The sequence below is a fragment of the Helianthus annuus genome, chromosome 10 (assembly GCF_002127325.2).
Source record: "Helianthus annuus cultivar XRQ/B chromosome 10, HanXRQr2.0-SUNRISE, whole genome shotgun sequence".
Classification (NCBI taxonomy): Eukaryota; Viridiplantae; Streptophyta; class Magnoliopsida; order Asterales; family Asteraceae; genus Helianthus; species Helianthus annuus.
This window is the reverse complement of record NC_035442.2, coordinates 180,985,591-181,004,247: the sequence shown is the minus strand read 5'-3', so window position 1 is coordinate 181,004,247 and position 18,657 is coordinate 180,985,591. Positions and strand designations below refer to the sequence as shown.

General features: G+C 38.5%; 1 protein-coding gene and 1 long non-coding RNA gene across 2 annotated transcripts; one reads left to right on the top strand and one right to left on the bottom strand.

Annotated features, from left to right (window-relative positions):
* On the top strand, nucleotides 1-2,052 carry LOC110883740. The gene is made up of 3 exons (XR_002560603.2): nucleotides 1-33; nucleotides 516-581; nucleotides 1,930-2,052. It is a non-coding gene; the product is annotated as an uncharacterized LOC110883740 (long non-coding RNA).
* Nucleotides 2,053-10,985: 8,933 nt separating this feature from the next.
* Nucleotides 10,986-12,806, bottom strand: LOC110883739. The gene is made up of 5 exons (XM_022131387.2): nucleotides 12,667-12,806; nucleotides 12,524-12,590; nucleotides 11,532-11,956; nucleotides 11,285-11,435; nucleotides 10,986-11,174 (listed from the first exon to the last, which is right to left on the bottom strand). Exons 1-5 carry the CDS (start codon nucleotides 12,670-12,672, stop codon nucleotides 11,155-11,157), a joined length of 669 nt encoding a protein of 222 aa, XP_021987079.1. The 5' UTR covers nucleotides 12,673-12,806; the 3' UTR covers nucleotides 10,986-11,154.
* Between the last annotated feature and the right edge of the window lie 5,851 nt (nucleotides 12,807-18,657).

Here is an 18,657-nt window from a genome sequence, read left to right as displayed (position 1 = left end):
GATTTGTGATCACCTTGACTAAGGGATCGTAAGGTATGCAAAATTTCATGATTCGGTTCTACCTTAAATTTTAGAAAAATTCATGAGATCCAAATCTGAGCATGTATGATAGTTGTTTTGATTGAAATAGTGTATAGGGATGAACCCTAGTCGAGTGCTTGTTGAAATTTGGCCTAATTCTTGTAAAGTTCATAATCACCATTAGAGGTGATATGGGGGTTTTTGTAGAAAAGTATGAGACATTAGGATTATGATGTATCCTAGAGTAATTCAAGTTCTATGAACAAGGTTCAGAAATTATTAATGTGAAAATTATGTGAAATTTGCCTAAATTGATGTTTAACATGGCTAAATGATAAATGTTAAACTTAGTTATGAATTGTAAGAAATCATGCACATAAGATGCTTGATAAAATGCCTAAAAGACATTGATCGACACAAATGTGGTGTTGGTAAAGTAACAAGCTTAGTCATGAGCCGAATGGTTCTAATGGTAATTGGCTTGTATGTTTTAGGCAACACGAGTGAGGCGTCGGGAAGTCAAGCCGGTGCGGACGCTCGTTTAAAGGGAAAGCTTTGAGGTACGTGGTTAACGCTACTATAATATTGATGATTTAGTTTTCATTTTAATTGTTTACTAGTTATGAACAATATAGAGTCGTGTTGGTTTGGTTGCTTAAATGAGGGACTTCACAATGGCAAACCAAAACGAGTTAACAATGGTGGGTACAAACCGGGTAACGGAAGTACCTCATCCGTAGACCATAAACCCGTGTGTCGAGTAATGGGAAGAATATTATTAACACGCAAACCGGTAATGGGAGCGTGTGTGTTGAAGCAAGGGATCCAAAACGGGTCATACTTGTTGCAAAGAAATGTCCCGTACTGCGCTTTGATGACTTAAAAGTAGGGATGGCAAAAAAGCCCAAGCCCGACGGGTATACCCGAAACCCGAAACATACGGGCCGGGTATACCCGAAGCCCAATGGGTATGGGCCGGGTACGGGCTTAAAAATAGAAAAAATTCGGGTATGGGTACGGGTATGGGATTTAGTGATACCCGCCCGATACCCGGCCTATTTACCCGAATAATACCCGAATTATAGATTTCCATACATATAAACTTAGTAAATGTACTTATTACCTTCTCTATAGTCATATGTGGCTATATATTTGGCAAGTGTTTAGTTAACATATAACTTATTTTTAAGCATGTATATTGGATATGGAAGCTATCACCCTTTATTATGTGGATGTTTTATGCAAATAGGTGGTCCTGATACAATTATTTAATTAAGTAATCGTTTTAATTTAGTTTAATATATGTGGTCTGATTATGATATGTAAGCTATTAGTCATATTTTCATTTATTATAGTCATTAAAATAGTAAATTATATAAACATCAAAGTAAAAATTGCATATTTGTCCTAACATGTATTTTTAAGAAATTAACGGGTATACCCGATACCCGCGGGTATGCCCGATACCCGACGGGTAATTACCCGAAAAATACCCGACGGGTAACGGGCCGGGTATGGGCCAAAGAATTACAACCGGGTATGGGCCTGGGATTACCAATACCCGGCCCAAGCCCGGCCCATTGCCATTCCTACTTAAAAGTGCAAAAATTGGAATAAACGGGTCAAAACAGCAAAACAGGAAAATATGCAGAAGCTACCGTAAATTACGGTAGCCACCGTAATTTACGGTAGAGAGTGAATCGTTACGGTGGTTCTTTACTGATTTACGGCAGAACCATAAATGTCCAGCGCCCACCGTAAATTACGGTGACCACCGTAATTTACGGTGGAGCCCAGCCAAAATTGTTAAGCTTTGTATAATTTCACAGTTCGAATCCGTTTTAGGCGTACTTTTAATTATGTGAAATTTGAAGGATTCTAACATTATTATTTTGTTAAATTTTCCAGCTTTCAAGTAAGTCAACCAAGCGGATGGTGATCAACGCAAGGCTTATGAACCGAACACATTCAAGAAGTAGTTCCGAAAATTTTGTCTTAGATGATCATTAGTAATAATTTTGTAATAGAAGGAATACTTACATATCCTTTTAATGTTGTGGTGGTTTTAAAACACTTATGTGCTAAACTAGGATTAATATTAATGTTTGTGCTTTTAATGATTATGAACTTTCTTATTTAGTCGGTAAAAAATATTGTGTATTTTAAATGAGAGTGTTACAAGTTGGTATCAGAGCTAAGGTTAAAGAGAATTGTGTTCGGTTCAAGGCTTGATCATCATCCGGTAAGAATTTAATTAAAGCAAATTAAATTTAAAAGGATTAAAAAGGATAACGATTTATTGTGTATGGGAGGAGTATAGTGATATACTCGAACCCGGGAAGTACACTTAGTATGAATGATAAGGCAAAGTTATATATACTTGGCCGAATAATGAGTACGAAGTCTCATGTAAAGGCATGAGAGCGATTGAACAAGATTATTTATCGAATCATTTTAATATTTCAGTAAGAAGATGTCGGGAGGTGCTAGTGACAATGTTCTATCCCTCACTACCGACGAGTTGAAAGAGAAGATTGCCGAGGAAGTTGGAAGGGCCATCGAAGTTAGCCTACCAAGATTTGTGGAAAGAATGCAAAACACCTTACTTTCGACTATGGAGGAAAGAATTGGTGAATTAAGAGAAGACCTTACCAGTGATAGAGGCAAGACTAAGGAAAAGAAAGGTTGTTCTTACAATAAGTTTATGGCGTGTAAGCCCCCAATTTTCAATGGAGAGGTAGATCCAATTGCTTGTCAAAGGTGGATAAGCGATATTGAGGGTGTTTTCGAACGAACGCATTGTGATGAAAGTGACTTCGTGGCTTATGGAACTGGCCAACTTAGAGGCCAAGCCAAGGATTGGTGGGACAACCTCAGAAACGAAAGGGGTGTTGAAGCAATAAGGGCAATGACTTGGGAAGATTTCAAAGCACCATTCCTCAAACATCATAGCCCCAAGGCAGTGATAAATAAGATAAAGGAGGAATTTATGCAATTGAGACAAAAGGGTGAAACCGTTGATAAAATTACGGGGATGTTCATGGATAAGCTCAAGTTTTGTGATGACTTGGTCAAAACTGAAGAACATAAAATTTATTATTATCACACCATGCTTAGGGCTGAATATAGGGAGTTCATGACCCCCTCATATTATGAAAGCCTCACCGATATAATCAATGCGGCGCGGGAACGCGAGATTGAACTAAAAAGGCAAGTTGAAAGAGGTGAGAGGAGGGCCTTGGATGAAAACCCGAGTCCCGCAAAGAAGCCAAAGGTAGCTGAATCTTCGAAGAAGGGAAGTGCAAAAGGAGGTTCTCCGAGTTGCAAAACATGTGGACGCACTCATAAGGGTGAATGCTACTTCAAGAACAAACCTTGTGTGGCATGTGGCAAGATAGGGCATGGGGTTGCAAATTGCCCAGACAAAGTAACGGTGTGCTATAAATGTTACCAACCGGGTCATAAAAAGTCAGAATGTCCGGAATTGGTGGGAAAGAAAGAGAGTGCCGACTCTAGGGATGAAACCCCAAAAGCTAAGGCAAGGTCGTTCCAAATCACTGCTGCTGAAGCAAAAATGGAACCCGACGTGGTTACAGGTATATTTACTGTAAATTCGATCCTTGCACGTGTTTTATTTGATACCGGTGCGAATAAGTCTTTTGTTTCACATAGATTTATTCAAAACCCCATGTTTACATTAACGAAATTACCTATGCCAATGGAAGTAGAAGTAGGTAATAACAAAAGTTTTCTTGTCTGTGATGTATGTCGAGAATGCAAATTGAATATCGATGGCGAGGAATACTCCATTGATTTAATACCCATGTCCATGGGTGAATTTCAAGTGGTCGTCGGAATGGATTGGCTATCCCGCTACCATGCTAAGGTGATATGCTTACGTAAGGAGATACACCTAACGTCTCCGAGCGGAAGGCGTGTCATCATCTATGGGGAGAAGGCTTGTAATCCCATGATATGCTCGATGATAGAAGCCCGCAAGTTTATACTACACGGGTGTAAGGCATATTTAACTTACGTACGTGACGTCGAAAAAGAAACGCCAAGGATTAAAGACGTACATGTGGTGCGTGAATTTGAAGATGTCTTTCCCGAGGATCTTCTGGGAATGCCACCAGAGCGCGAGATAGAGTTCGGGATTGAACTGACCCCGGGTGCTAAACCAGTTGCTAAGACACCTTATAGATTGGCACCATCAGAACTGCAAGAATTAATGTCTCAGTTACAAGATTTACTTGAAAAGGGATTCATTCGGCCTAGCGTGTCTCCTTGGGGAGCTCCCGTGCTATTTGTAAAGAAGAAGGACGGGAGCATGCGGATGTGTATTGATTACCGGGAGTTAAACAAACTCACGGTAAAGAATCGATACCCGCTTCCGAGAATCGATGACTTATTCGATCAATTACAAGGCGCAAGCTGGTTTTCAAAAATCGATTTGAGATCGGGTTACCACCAATTAAGGGTAAAGGAAAATGATGTACCAAAAACGGCATTCCGAACACGATACGGACATTTCGAATTTCTCGTGATGTCTTTCGGATTAACGAATGCGCCCGCGGCTTTCATGGACCTCATGAACCGGGTTTGCAAACTGATGCTCGATAGATCGGTGATTGTTTTTATAGACGACATCCTCGTTTATTCAAGAAACGAGGCGGAGCACACTAACCATTTACGAGAAGTATTGGAGGTGTTAAGGCGGGAGAGATTATATGCTAAATTCTCAAAATGCGCCTTCTGGTTACGAGAGGTGCAATTCCTAGGGCACGTCATAAGTGCCGAGGGAATATTGGTGGATCCGTCAAAAGTGGAAGCGGTGTCAAAGTGGAGCCCTCCAAAGAATCCATCCGAAATTAGAAGTTTCTTGGGGTTGGCAGGTTACTATCGGAGATTCATTCAGGATTTCTCCAAAATCGCAGCACCGTTGACCAAATTGACCCGCAAGAATGAGAAGTTCGCCTGGGAAGCGATCAAGAAAAGGCATTTTAGACATTAAAAGAAAAGTTAACCTGTGCACCGGTGTTGACTTTACCGGATGGTACGGAGGATATGGTAGTGTATTCGGACGCGTCACACCTAGGCCTTGGGTGCGTGCTAATGCAAAGGGGAAGGGTGATCGCATATGCCTCTAGGCAACTTAAGCCGCATGAAACAAAGTACCCGACTCATGATCTTGAGTTGGCGGCCGTGGTCTTTGCCTTGAAAATCTGGAGGCATTATTTGTATGGTGTGAAAAGTACTATTTTCACTGACCATAAGAGTTTGAAGTACTTCTTCGATCAGAAGGAGTTAAACATGAGGCAGAGACGTTGGTTAGAAGTGGTGAAAGACTACGACTGCGAGATCCATTACCACCCCGGAAAGGCTAATGTGGTGGCGGATGCCCTTAGCCGAAAGGACGAATGCGCCCCAATACGAGTACGGTCTATGCAGTTGGTAGTAACTTCAGGTTTGCTTGAGCGTATCCGAGAAGCCCAAACCGAAGCGTTAAAGAAAGAAAATTGGAAGAAAGAGCGTATAAAAGGGATGGTAAAAGACCTTACGGAAGGAAGTAATGGGATGAAATGCCGGAATGATAGGATTTGGGTCCCAAACACATGTGGTGTTAAGAGTCTTCTGCTTGACGAGGCTCATAAGTCTCGCTATTCGATCCATCCCGGAACGACTAAGATGTATAGAGATTTGAAGCAAAACTATTGGTGGCCGGGGATGAAAGGGATGTGGCTAAATACGTGGAGAAGTGTTTGACTTGTTTACAAGTCAAAGCGGAGCATCAAAAACCATATGGCAAGTTGCAACCATTAGATATTCCAGTTTGGAAGTGGGAACAAATTACAATGGACCTGCTAACCAAACTGCCCAGAACTAGCCGTGGTTTTGATGCCATTTGGGTAATTGTGGATAGACTAACCAAAAGTGCCCATTTCATCCCTATCCGAGAAACTTATACGTCAGAGAAGATGTCGGAAGTGTAGACTAATGAGATAATAGCACGCCACGGAGTGCCGGTATCCATCGTGTCCGATAGGGATACCCGGTTCACTTCAAATTTTTGGTGCGATTTCCAAAAGAAAATGGGAACTAAATTGTTCATTAGCACTGCGTACCATCCTCAAACGGATGGTCAAAGTGAAAGAACAATACAAACATTGGGAGATATGTTACGGGCGTGCATAATTGACTTCGGGGGTAGTTGGGATGTTCACCTACCGTTGGTTGAATTTTCATATAATAACAGTTACCACGCAAGCATCGATATGGCCCCGTATGAAATGCTATACGGTAGGAAGTGTCGAACTCCGGTATGTTGGGGTGAGGTTGGTCCGCGTGAACTTGCACATAAGGATATAGTCGGACTCACGAATCAAAAGATCGATATAGTCCGAGCTCACCTGAGGGCGGCTCAAAATCGACAGAAGGCGTATGCAGACAAACGAAGAAGACCAATTGAGTTTCAAGTTGGTGATAAGGTGATGTTGAAGGTATCACCATGGAAAGGAATAATCCGGTTTAGAAAAAGGGGAAAATTAAGCCCAAGGTTTATCGGGCCCTTCAGAATTATCGAGCGGGTCGGTAGGGTGGCATACCGTCTCGAACTGCCCGCAGAGTTGAGTGGGATACATAGCACGTTCCATGTATCACATCTCCGGAAATGTCTAGCTGACGAAACCGCGTATATTCACTATGACGACATCGAGGTGGATAATAGTCTCAACTACGCGGTGAGACCAATTGCAATTCTAGACCGTAAGGTGAAAAGCTTAAGGAACAAGATGATCTATCAAGTAAAGGTCAAATGGGAACACCGAAAGGGATCAGACACCACTTGGGAGTCTGAAGAGGAAATGAAACGACTACACCCTACACTTTTCGATACGTGTATGAAATTTTTGTCATATACATAAACAGGTTTCGGGGACGAAACCCTCTTTAAGGAGGGTGGACTTGTAACACCCCGAAAATATTAATGTTACATTTTAAACTAAATACCAGTAGTAAGTTAAGATAAAAGACTAGGAAAGATAACCTAGTTAGTAAGAATCTTAACATAATATGACAAAGTATAATTAAATGCCCTTTTTCTATAGCTCATGTATAATTGAGGGACCAAACTTGTCAAATCTGGAACTTCAATTATTACTAGTAAAATAACACACCAAACACACACCTAAGTGTGTGTTTGATCGACCAGAACGCAGGCAACAAGGGGATTTCCCCTCAAACCCTAACATTCACAAAATTCATTAATTGAAGGTTCGAATCAAGTCCAAATCGAAATCTGAACATAGATTTGTGATCACCTTGACTAAGGGATCGTAAGGTATGCAAAATTTCATGATTCGGTTCTACCATAAATTTTAGAAAAATTCATGAGATCCAAATCTGAGCATGCATGATAGTTGTTTTGATTGAAATAGTGTATAGGGATGAACCCTAGTCGAGTGCTTGTTGAAATTTGGCCTAATTCTTGTAAAGTTCATAATCACCATTAGAGGTGATATGGGGGTTTTTGTAGAAAAGTATGAGACATTAGGATTATGATGTATCCTAGAGTAATTCAAGTTCTATGAACAAGGTTCAGAAATTATTAATGTGAAAATTATGTGAAATTTGCCTAAATTGATGTTTAACATGACTAAATGATAAATGTTAAACTTAGTTATGAATTGTAAGAAATCATGCACATAAGATGCTTGATAAAATGCCTAAAAGACATTGATCGACACAAATGTGGTGTTGGTAAAGTAACAAGCTTAGTCATGAGCCGAATGGTTCTAATGGTAATTGGCTTGTATGTTTTAGGCAACACGAGTGAGGCATCGGGAAGTCAAGCCGGTGCGGACGCTCGTTTAAAGGGAAAGCTTTGAGGTACGTGGTTAACGCTACTATAATATTGATGATTTAGTTTTCATTTTAATTGTTTACTAGTTATGAACAATATAGAGTCGTGTTGGTTTGGTTGCTTAAATGAGGGACTTCATAATGGCAAACCAAAACGAGTTAACAATGGTGGGTACAAACCGGGTAACGGAAGTACCTCATCCGTAGACCATAAACCCGTGTGTCGGGTAATGGGAAGAATATTATTAACACGCAAACCGGTAATGGGAGCGTGTGTGTTGAAGCAAGGGATCCAAAACGGGTCATACTTGTTGCAAAGAAATGTCCCGTACTGCGCTTTGATGACTTAAAAGTGCAAAAATTGGAATAAACGGGTCAAAACAGCAAAACAGGAAAATATGCAGAAGCTACCGTAAATTACGGTAGCCACCGTAATTTACGGTAGAGAGTGAATCGTTACGGTGGTTCTTTACTGATTTACGGCAGAACCATAAATGTCCAGCGCCCACCGTATATTACGGTGACCACCGTAATTTACGGTGGAGCCCAGCCAAAATTGTTAAGCTTTGTATAATTTCATTGTATAATTTCACAGTTCGAATCTGTTTTAAGCGTACTTTTAATTATGTGAAATTTGAAGGATTCTAACATTATTATTTTGTTAAATTTTCCAGCTTTCTAGTAAGTCAACCAAGCGGATGGTGATCAACGCAAGGCTTATGAACCGAACACATTCAAGAAGTAGTTCCGAAAATTTTGTCTTAGATGATCATTAGTAATAATTTTATAATAGAAGGAATACTTACGTATCCTTTTAATGTTGTGGTGGTTTTAAAACACTTATGTGCTAAACTAGGATTAATATTAATGTTTGTGCTTTTAATGATTATGAACTTTCTTATTTAGTCGGTAAAAAATATTGTGTATTTTAAATGAGAGTGTTACATTTGTGCGCTAAATTGAATGCTGCCAACAATCATGTATGTCGGCTGGAAGGGAGTATTTATAACCATTCCATACATGTCGCACACATGAGAATGTGCGTCTTATTTCAAGTGTGCGGGTGCCCTAGGTCGGCTGATGGGCTCATCAGAGTTGGGCCTGGGTTAAAAAGAATGTGTGCTAGCCCAAAGGGGGGTGAGCGTACGGGATGACTAGGAAGTATGCAGTTAGTCTTACAAAATAACCACAATAAAAATTCACACTTTAATCATATAATTACCAACGAAATGTCATTTCTTAAATCCAGATAATCATAAAACAAAACTGTGCAGGAAAAACACGAAATGTCACATATGATGTTCAATCAAATGGTGCACAACAACCGACAGTGAACAACTGTCGATTAAGTTTAATATGTTTTATCTGATGTTGGAGACTGTCGATTTCCTTGATCAAACAACAATGAACTATCGTTTCATGTTAGAGACTGTCGATTGGATCTTATTGACTGTCGATTGAAGACCTGCAGGTATATGGTATAAATACATGTAGTGTCATTCTTAAAAAGTAGTGAACACAGTTCAGAGGGTGGAGAGCATTTCATGTTTGTCATTATACCGAAACTTTGTTGAAATCTATACAAGTGAACTTTAAAGTGATATTATCTTTGTTATTGATTGTGTTCTTGCTTAGTTTGGTGCGTAAACTTGGATTCCGCACTTGTTTATGCATTTACAACAAGAAATATTGTGTTAAAGATCATTATAAGGACCTACACATCGACAATTGCTAAACATACCTCTCTGATTTTGATTCGAACCAATTCGCACTTACGAAGAAGAACAAACTCCAATCATGTGGTACATTAAATATATCATGGTTCCAACAGGTAGGGAGGGGTTTTAAATCTCTTTGGTTACTAAGAAATGAAATTACATTACCCTATCTATCTATTCACTTGCGTTGTGTTCTCGAGTTTCATTTAAGGAAAAAAGTAGGGGTGAACATTAAACGGATCGGAACCGTGAAACCCACGAAACCGTTTAGAACCGACCCATATAACCCAACCGGTATATGTATATTATGGTTCAGGTCCCGGGTCAGGTACATGCCATTTTTATGGTTCCGGGTAAACACGTCAAAGACCCAATTGAGAACCCTTGGAACCTATTTAAACAAATCCAATCAAAACTTAACTTTTTTTAAGTTGATAAGGATCATTTATTAAAAAACTGATAAAGATCCTTTATTAAAAGGAAGCGGATGTCGACAAAGGAAATCAAATCCTTATCAAATTACAATGCTACACAATCCCAGATTCCCAACCCTTATTTATACAAACAAACGTACGTCAACCAAGTCGTTCAATCTTGGTCAAGAATCAAAGACGACTTCTCATCTTCGTCCAAGTTCTTCTTCAAGAGGTTATATATTATAGGCGCATGTATATGAAGCTAATGTATGAATCTCCATTAAATAGTCAAGTAAATTCAAATCAATGTTCTTATAGGAACGTTGCATTGTGGAAGATGATTGATTCGAGCCCTGGTTTGTCTTATAATATGGCCCAAGCCAAAAAAATAAGTTTCAGAAACAGTTCTATGGATCTTATGTGAGAATTGACCCTTTCGGAACCTTTTGGAACTGAACCGACCCTTTTGAAACCTTTTGGAACCGAACCGACCCTGTACTAAAAGGGTCAGTTCCGGTTCTTAAGATATGCTCTAGACGGTTCCTGTGTCGGGTCTGGTCCGACACGGTTCCGATGGGTCCGACCCTTTTGCACACATCTAGAGAGAAGACAAAGAAGTCCCTCCCTTTCTCTTCCTTCCTTTCTCTCCAATTTTTTTTTTTTTTTTTTTTTTCAATTTGGAAGGACGGATTTGAGCATAAAAACTCACCCCTTTCTCTTCTATTCCCTACCTTTCTCTCCAATGAAGAAAAAACCTTCTTGAACACAATTTTCCCTTACTTCCTTCCAAATCCTTTCTCTTTGTTTCTACTATAAGCTTATCTTTTTCGCTTTCTTTTATATCCTTGTGCAGTAACCAAAGGGGATTTTCTGTTCTTGTTTTGGAATTTGACATCATTAAAAAATTATGTGTCCGTATTATATATGTAGATTTATTCATACCAACGTCAACAAATATCTTATCTTGTACATAACATGCTCTTCTTCAAGGATAAAAATTTCATCTTGTTACAAAAAAAACCAACTATTAATTGTTGGTGCAAGTAACATTACAAACGACATCCTTGAACTTGTTTTTTCTTTCTTCAAATCTTAAACCAATTCAATCTGAGATCCACTTTGTGCAATATTAATGCCAATCAAATCTCTAGAACAATATCTGCACCCACGACATTCAATATAGTAATTAAAGTACAACTAATGAATCCCATTGGATTGGATTGGATAGGAATGAATTTAAGGAGCAAGAAGTAGGAAAAAGATACTTACATTCAGAATCAGTCTTAACCCATGTGCTTCCTTCATTCTCATCATCATCCTCGTCCATGGATATATCTTTGGTCAACAAATACTTGTTTGGCGTTGGCTTTGCGGTACAAGTTTGGGGATGTATCTTCTTGTTCAGAATAGCCCTTAACATCTGTAAACAAACACATGTAAAAAAACAACTGATCTTGTAAAGAAGATGGTGCAGGTGCATATAAGAAAGAGTGATATATATACACACACAACATACCTTTTCCATTCTTGACTTGTCAAAGGTCGGGTCGGGTAATGAATCTCTTACGACACGATTTAACCTATTTCTGGATGTGAAGATTTTCCTAAGTAGAAAAGTAAGTGATTTCTTTTTGACGACGCTGTTTTTATTATCCACCAAGATGTCCTTCCCTCTAGAGAGCATGCTACATTGTAGATGCGCTTGTCTGTCTTCGAAAGCTGGATCTGATTCTTCTTCTTCTTCTTCTTCTTCTTCTTCTTCTTCTGTGTCCAAATAAGAGATGAATTCTTCTTGGACTTGTTCAGGTGTTGGTGTCTGTGGATGGCTTTCTTCTGGATCTGTTCTCAAAGTAGTGATTCCAAATGTTCCAATTGATAGCAGTGATTGAGGCCAATCACTAAATTCTTCTTTTGAAGTAGCTGCTTGTCCCCCAATAGAATCTGTTAGATTATCAAAAGTGAATATGAAAAATCCTAAACCTTATTTGATCCATTATAGCTCAAGCTAAATAACAAGTTAGGTACTGACAAATAGTATTGCGTTTGAAGTGTTTTTTTTTTTTTATATGGCAAGCATCTTCCGGATGCAACAGCAATAGAAATAGAATGTGTAAAACAAGTGAATGGTTGGTTTATCAGGTAAATGACAGCGATATTGGATTCTGCTTATTAGATTCACCCAAGGGAGGGAGTGGTCCATGGTCTGTCTACCACAAATTGACCCATTTAAACTATAGGTAGTTTTCGTCTCATAGTTTATTTTTTATACGCCTATGCAGGGTACGTATGATCATGACTTGATTTATACATGAACCACATTAAAAGCGATTAAGGATAAGATCCATTCTTTTATTATTATTGATCTGCCACGCGCATGGCTCTTATGTAGTTGGGCAAGCATAAACAAAGGCTGCGGGTTTCTCACGTGTATCATTTAAAAAACACAAGTTCACTAAATCTGCATCCAGTAGCAGCTAGCAATTAAATGAGGGAGGGATTAGTGCTTACTGTTAGCTGTATTCCCCTTTTTCATCACTTGCTTTGCATTCAGCTTGCTTTGCATCCAGCTAAATATCTGAAAACAACAAACACATGATCAAACTCATACTTGAGACTAACTAGACAAAATTTTAAGTAAATAGTTCCCTTACCTTCATTCTTAAAAACCTCTTTGAAGCTAGCTAGTCAAGCTGGAGGTAGATCCAATTGAACCACCACAACTAAACCATCAATCTTGAGGGTGTTATATACTGGTGGGGCTGGGCTGCTACAAGTCTCGTTGCTGGTAACTTCCACTAGTTCAAGTTCCCATAAAATACCTTTTTCCCGCCCTTTTTCTTTTATATAAATGTGTACATATCTCAATTATTTGCACTCACATTTTCAACTAGTCTTTTAGCATGGTTCTGATAGGGTCATGCATGTAACACAAGAAAGAAAGGACGAGGATTGTTTATATTTAACTCAAATAAATAGATCTATTCAACTGTCTATCCCTAAGGACCCGAAAATGAATATATTTAATTCAAAAGATCGGCATGGCCTACCAAGACAAAAAGCTATATTCCAAAATAAAACGATAATACTTGTATGGGACTGGTAAATATGTTCCTTACTCACCTAACCATCCTTATACATTAACACCTTTTTTTTGTATTATAAAACTAAAGAATTACTAAACATGAATTGTCAAATTACAAAAAGCAAGAAGATTTATTTATTTATTATTAATTGAAGTAAAGTGATAAGTCCAATAAGAGGCACGTGATGCTGTCCAATGACATGATCTCAACATTCCTATTTGTGCACCCTGCAAGTTGGATGATGAGCTCTCTTTTGCCATCATGCCCACCTGACAACATTGTGATTAATGTTCATCGTAACAATGTCAGACCAACACCTGTGTCAATCCAATTTTATTATAAAATCATCTCCTCTTTTATGGTTTCCAATAATCCCAATCCCGTCAAAAGTATAAACAATCACACATCTCAACTCTAATTTTATTGACCGGCCACTAATTAACCAGAATATTATATATTTAAACTAATCAATCTACAGCCCAATCATAAACTGGCATATGTCTTAATCTTTGTATCGGTCTTTTTAGTCTCTTGCCATCTAGAGCCTGTGGTCCATCAACTATTTCTCTTTTTAGAGTCAACATTAATAATGATCTTAGACCTCTAAATGTTTTTATTTTTATTTTTGTTAAACACATAGTCCTAGTGCATCTGTGAGGAGGACCCTTTGATCATCAGTATTTATAACAAAGTTAGGAACCTTTTGCTCATACGGAATAGTAGAATAATAATTTCAAGCTACTTTGACTCAGGGCATGAAGATGGATGTAATGATAACAGCAATAACAATTTATATTAAATAGGCGTAATAGATACATCCAAAATCATGCATATGCCAAAAGATTTTCCAGCAAAAATACCTCGAGATTTAGACCAAAGGGCTTTGGAAATACAAATACACGTCTCCATGAAAATGCCTATAAGACGATGTGTAGTGGTAGTGGGTTATAATGCCCCCACCATGGGGCATTATCCGACACGTGGCGTCCTAGTCAGCGATGAGCATTATAGCAAAAGTGGCGTAGTAGGGCATTATGCCAATAACCCCATATTATTTTTAATGAAAAAAAAAAAAAACAAAGGAAAAGTGGGTAGCTCAAAAAGTTGTCAGGTGCATGAGCGTGTCTCAAATATTATTGGCTATACAAAAGTGATTGTCAGGGACTTTTGGGTGGACCACATGTTGGAGACTTTTGATTGGCTCAAGCAAATGTAGCAAAGCGTTTTAATTAAAACGCCAATTCGATTTTCTTTCCAAAATAACGCCTAATAACGCCCCGTGTAATGGGGGTGGGGGCGTTTTTGGGCGTTTTTTTTCAATTTTTTTAAAAATCACGCCCCACTACGGACAGTCTAATAAGAAAATTTACACAAACTTACAAATTCAACGACTTATGCATTCATTTATAAAATCTCAACTTCTTATCATTTTGTAATTAACACTTGTGGCTAATTTTGTCTTTTTGTCTTTTTTTATACTAGTCGTCTTGCAATCAAGGGCGGACCTAAAGTCAATCCAAGGTGGGCGGGCGCACCCCCGGGGAAAAAAAATTTAGTGCTAAATTCCGTCGAAAATCCCGTCCGCACCCCTTGGAATTTTTCGTCCGCACCCCTTGGAATTTTTCGACCGCAACCTTGAAATTTTTCGTCCGCACCCCTTAGGTAAAAAGTGTTATCAATTTATATTTTAAACCCAAATACCCATACCTTTACCCACTTATAATTCCTAACTAGCTAGCCCACTAAGTCTTAGCCCATTAACCAAACCCAACAATGTTTCAAACTATAATAAAATAATTAAAGCCCAAGACCTTTAGAAATTCTCTCCCGCTCTCTCTCTCTCTCTCTCTCTTGCGTCCCTGCACTGCCAACGAACAACATCACCCAGCGACAACAGTCCAGTAGCCAGCAACCACCGTAATCAGCCACCATACCACCGTCGTTTGACACCAAATCTAACCGGAATCCGAACATGGGTAAGTTTCTTTGTTTTGATGATTTTGGTTGATATTATAGGAGAAAAAAGGGTAATAAAGTTGTTAAATAGGTTTGAAATTTTATGTGTTTTGACGTTTATGGTTGTTTAGATGATTTTTAGGGTGATTATGTTGTTTATATATTTTTAGGGTGATTATGTTGTTTATATATTTTTAGGGTGATTATAACTCACGTTATGATTTCTAGGGCTTGAATAGTTGAAAGCTAAAATTGAAACATTATGTTATGGAGCGATGAACTTATGTTATATAAAGAAAGAATTGCTTAAGAAATTAGTTTTAGATGATATTTTGGATAAATTTCAAAAAATGAAAACCCGTAGGGCGTCGACGTTTTAATTATGTTTGTAAAAAGGTTTGACATATTTTTGATGATTATATAAATTTAGTTTGATGTTCGTTTATTTTACATGACCCGACCCGACCCGACCCGACCCGATACGAACCGATTTTTTTACTTATATACCTAGGGGCCTAAAATTTTTAAAAATGTTCCGCATCCCCATGGAAAAATTCCTGGGTCCGCCACTGCTTGCAATACTTTTGTAAAAAAAAAAAGTAAAAATATTTAGGTACGAAAGTAAAAGCTGAGAAATGAAGATTACATATGTGATTGGTTGTTTTGTTTATGCAAAATGATAATTACGAACAAACCATGTGTTGAAAAGAACCTTTTTTTTATCAAATATATAAATTGGCAAAATTAACGTTGACCCGCATTTGTGTAGAAAACCGCACCCCGTAGCTTTCCCAAAGCGGAAAGTCCACAAATTTCAACTAAACATTTTGGAAGCACCCAGTTAAATATGTAATATGTTACACATGCATGTATGGATACTGTTACTTCATTCTTATCCATATTAATTGAATAATAATATCTCTAAATGCCTTTGAGAAAGTATTCATGTGGTCGATCATATATGTATATCAAGGGACATAGTGTAAGCGCAGCCCGGAGAACCTCAGATTGTGATGAATGTTGATGTATTGAGAATAAAGCATTGATAGATCCATATATATTTTTTTTGTCATGAGCAGTGGCGGATCTTGCCCGTTGAACCTGTCAGGGCCAAAAGACACGGACACTAAATTTAGCACTACGGCCGAAAAACTTGCCAGGGCCGAACATAGTATATATACAAAATTTCGATCGAAATGCGGAAAATTAGCACTACGGCCGAAAAACTTGCCAGGGCCGTGGCCCTGCCACGGCTCCACTAAGATCCGCCCATGGTCATGAGACAATAAATAGATCATATTAAATATAGATCGATCAAAATAAGTGAAATGCAACTTGCTTGTACATAGATCATGTGTAATGGGGCGCGACCTCACGTCAAATCCAACCATGGCGCCCCCATAGCGCCGCCAACACCACTACGGCGGCCGCTATGGGGTGGGCAAATCCTTCTCCCGTGATGATCTTCGCGGCGTCATCTTCTCCAGGATGTTTCCCCCCACTCACACACATATATATACATACATATGTATGTATAATTGAAGGGGTTATATACCCCCCTTACTACTACACCCTCTTGTGATATAAAGCTCCATAACACCCCTCTCTTACGCATTTTACCACTTGTCGCATAACGCCCACAAAGGGGCTTTTATGACTACACATGGCCTTATATATTAGCTTTTAGATCATTTATGTTAGGGTAAATCAGTTTAGATGATTCATAACAATGGCAAGAAAGATTCATTAACAAAGGAATCGCAAACCAGCTGGTGTTGTAAGTCAAGCTTATGTGGAATTACATTCAGACACTTCACACTCATTTCTTTTATATTTTTTCTTTTATTTGACTTTCATGTAAAAAGTGGAACCACTCTGGCAATGACATAACACCACTTTTAGTGAACCATTGCATATAGTTTTAAGGTCATGTGGTGCATCATTGAAACTATACCTATTGAGATGCAAGTGTTGTTAATTCCAGAGTCGAACCCAAGGCCTTGTGCGCGAAGCGGGCAACTGGAAGTTTAACTTGGTTTACAAGTTATTAATTAAACATTATTAATTAATTAATGGGTATTTTCTAAGGTTCGTATACGTGTTAGATTATTATTATTACACACGTTTTTGGTTGGTCTACATTTTGGCATAAATTTATATTCTAGAAATCAAGCTAGTTCGTGTTTCTTTTATGTTATCTTATTTGCTCTTTTACATCTTTACATCACGAATTCAACCCAAGATTTAACAAAAAATCACTTATGAATTAGTTGGGTGTTTAAAGTGTGTAAAAGAACAAATATCACTCAAATAAAAAACCAGAAGATTAGGGTTGTTAAAGCATTCACAATTGAGTCTTTTTCTCCGTCTTTATAATTACACTAAAAACATTATATTTTCTCTCTCATTTTTAATTAAATAATATTTTTTATATTTTTATCATCATATTTTATCTCTCCTCCACTCACAATAACTTTCAAAAAATATTAAAGAAATATAAAGGTGAATAGTATCTCCTCCAAATTTACTGATAAACAATAATTCTTTTTTTCTCTCTCCTTCACTCACAACCATTTACATCCAATCTAAAAAATATATAGAAGTTACACTCACATCGATATGGAGGATCCATTGTGAACTACAAGTATGATGAATTATTGATGCGGGTCCAAGTGTGGAGAAACGGACCATCTTGTATTTGGAGGCCCAAGATCGTGTGACAAAAGGGTTACACTAAAATGGCTCTAACTTGGGCTACGGGGGTCCGTTTTGGGCGTGCGACCAGGCGAAACGATCGTGAGAACGAGCTCCATCTTGCTGCAAAAGCCTAAGGCGGTTTGGTCATCGTCCAGGCCAAAAATAGCTTATTTCTATTAGTTATTTACGTTTTTATTTTTTTTCGGTGTTTTGGGCATTTTGTTTTTGGGTTTGTGTTTGGCACATGGCCTTTTTGTGACCCATTTCGAATTTCTGTCATTATTTATATGTTTCTCTTGTAAGTTGAAAGATCAGACTTGAATTTCGAAATTACCCAATTTTCACTTCAAATTTTGTGCCCTTTGGGTTGAATTTTGGGGGTTTGGGGAAGATCAACACGGGTATTCGCAGAATCAACGTGTTTTGCTCTTCGTTATCGTAACACATGCTACATCAGTTGGTATCAGAGCTGATTTCCTGGCTCAAAATGCCTCCAAGGAGAAACAGGTCGCTCAATGAAGTGTATGAACGAGAGTTGGAGCAGCCACTTATGGCGAGAGTGGATCAACGGTTGGATCAAGTGGTCGTTCAGTTGACTGACCGGATGGCGTTGGGATTATGGGATAAGAGTTGATATTAAAGAATTTGATGGGACTAGTTTGAATCTAGAGGGGTTCATCGATTGGTTGGCTACGGTGGAGGAGGTGTTTGAGTACAAGGAGGTGCCTAAAAATAAGCGGGTGGCTTTGATCGCTACCAAGTACGTTGTAGGGCATCTGCATGGTGGCAACAATTGAAGTTAACACGAAATAGGCTTGGGAAGTCAAGGATCGTGACATGGGCTATAACAACCATAAACCGACACCCTCGAAATATTTTCGATACCCCAAAATATTGTAAAATATC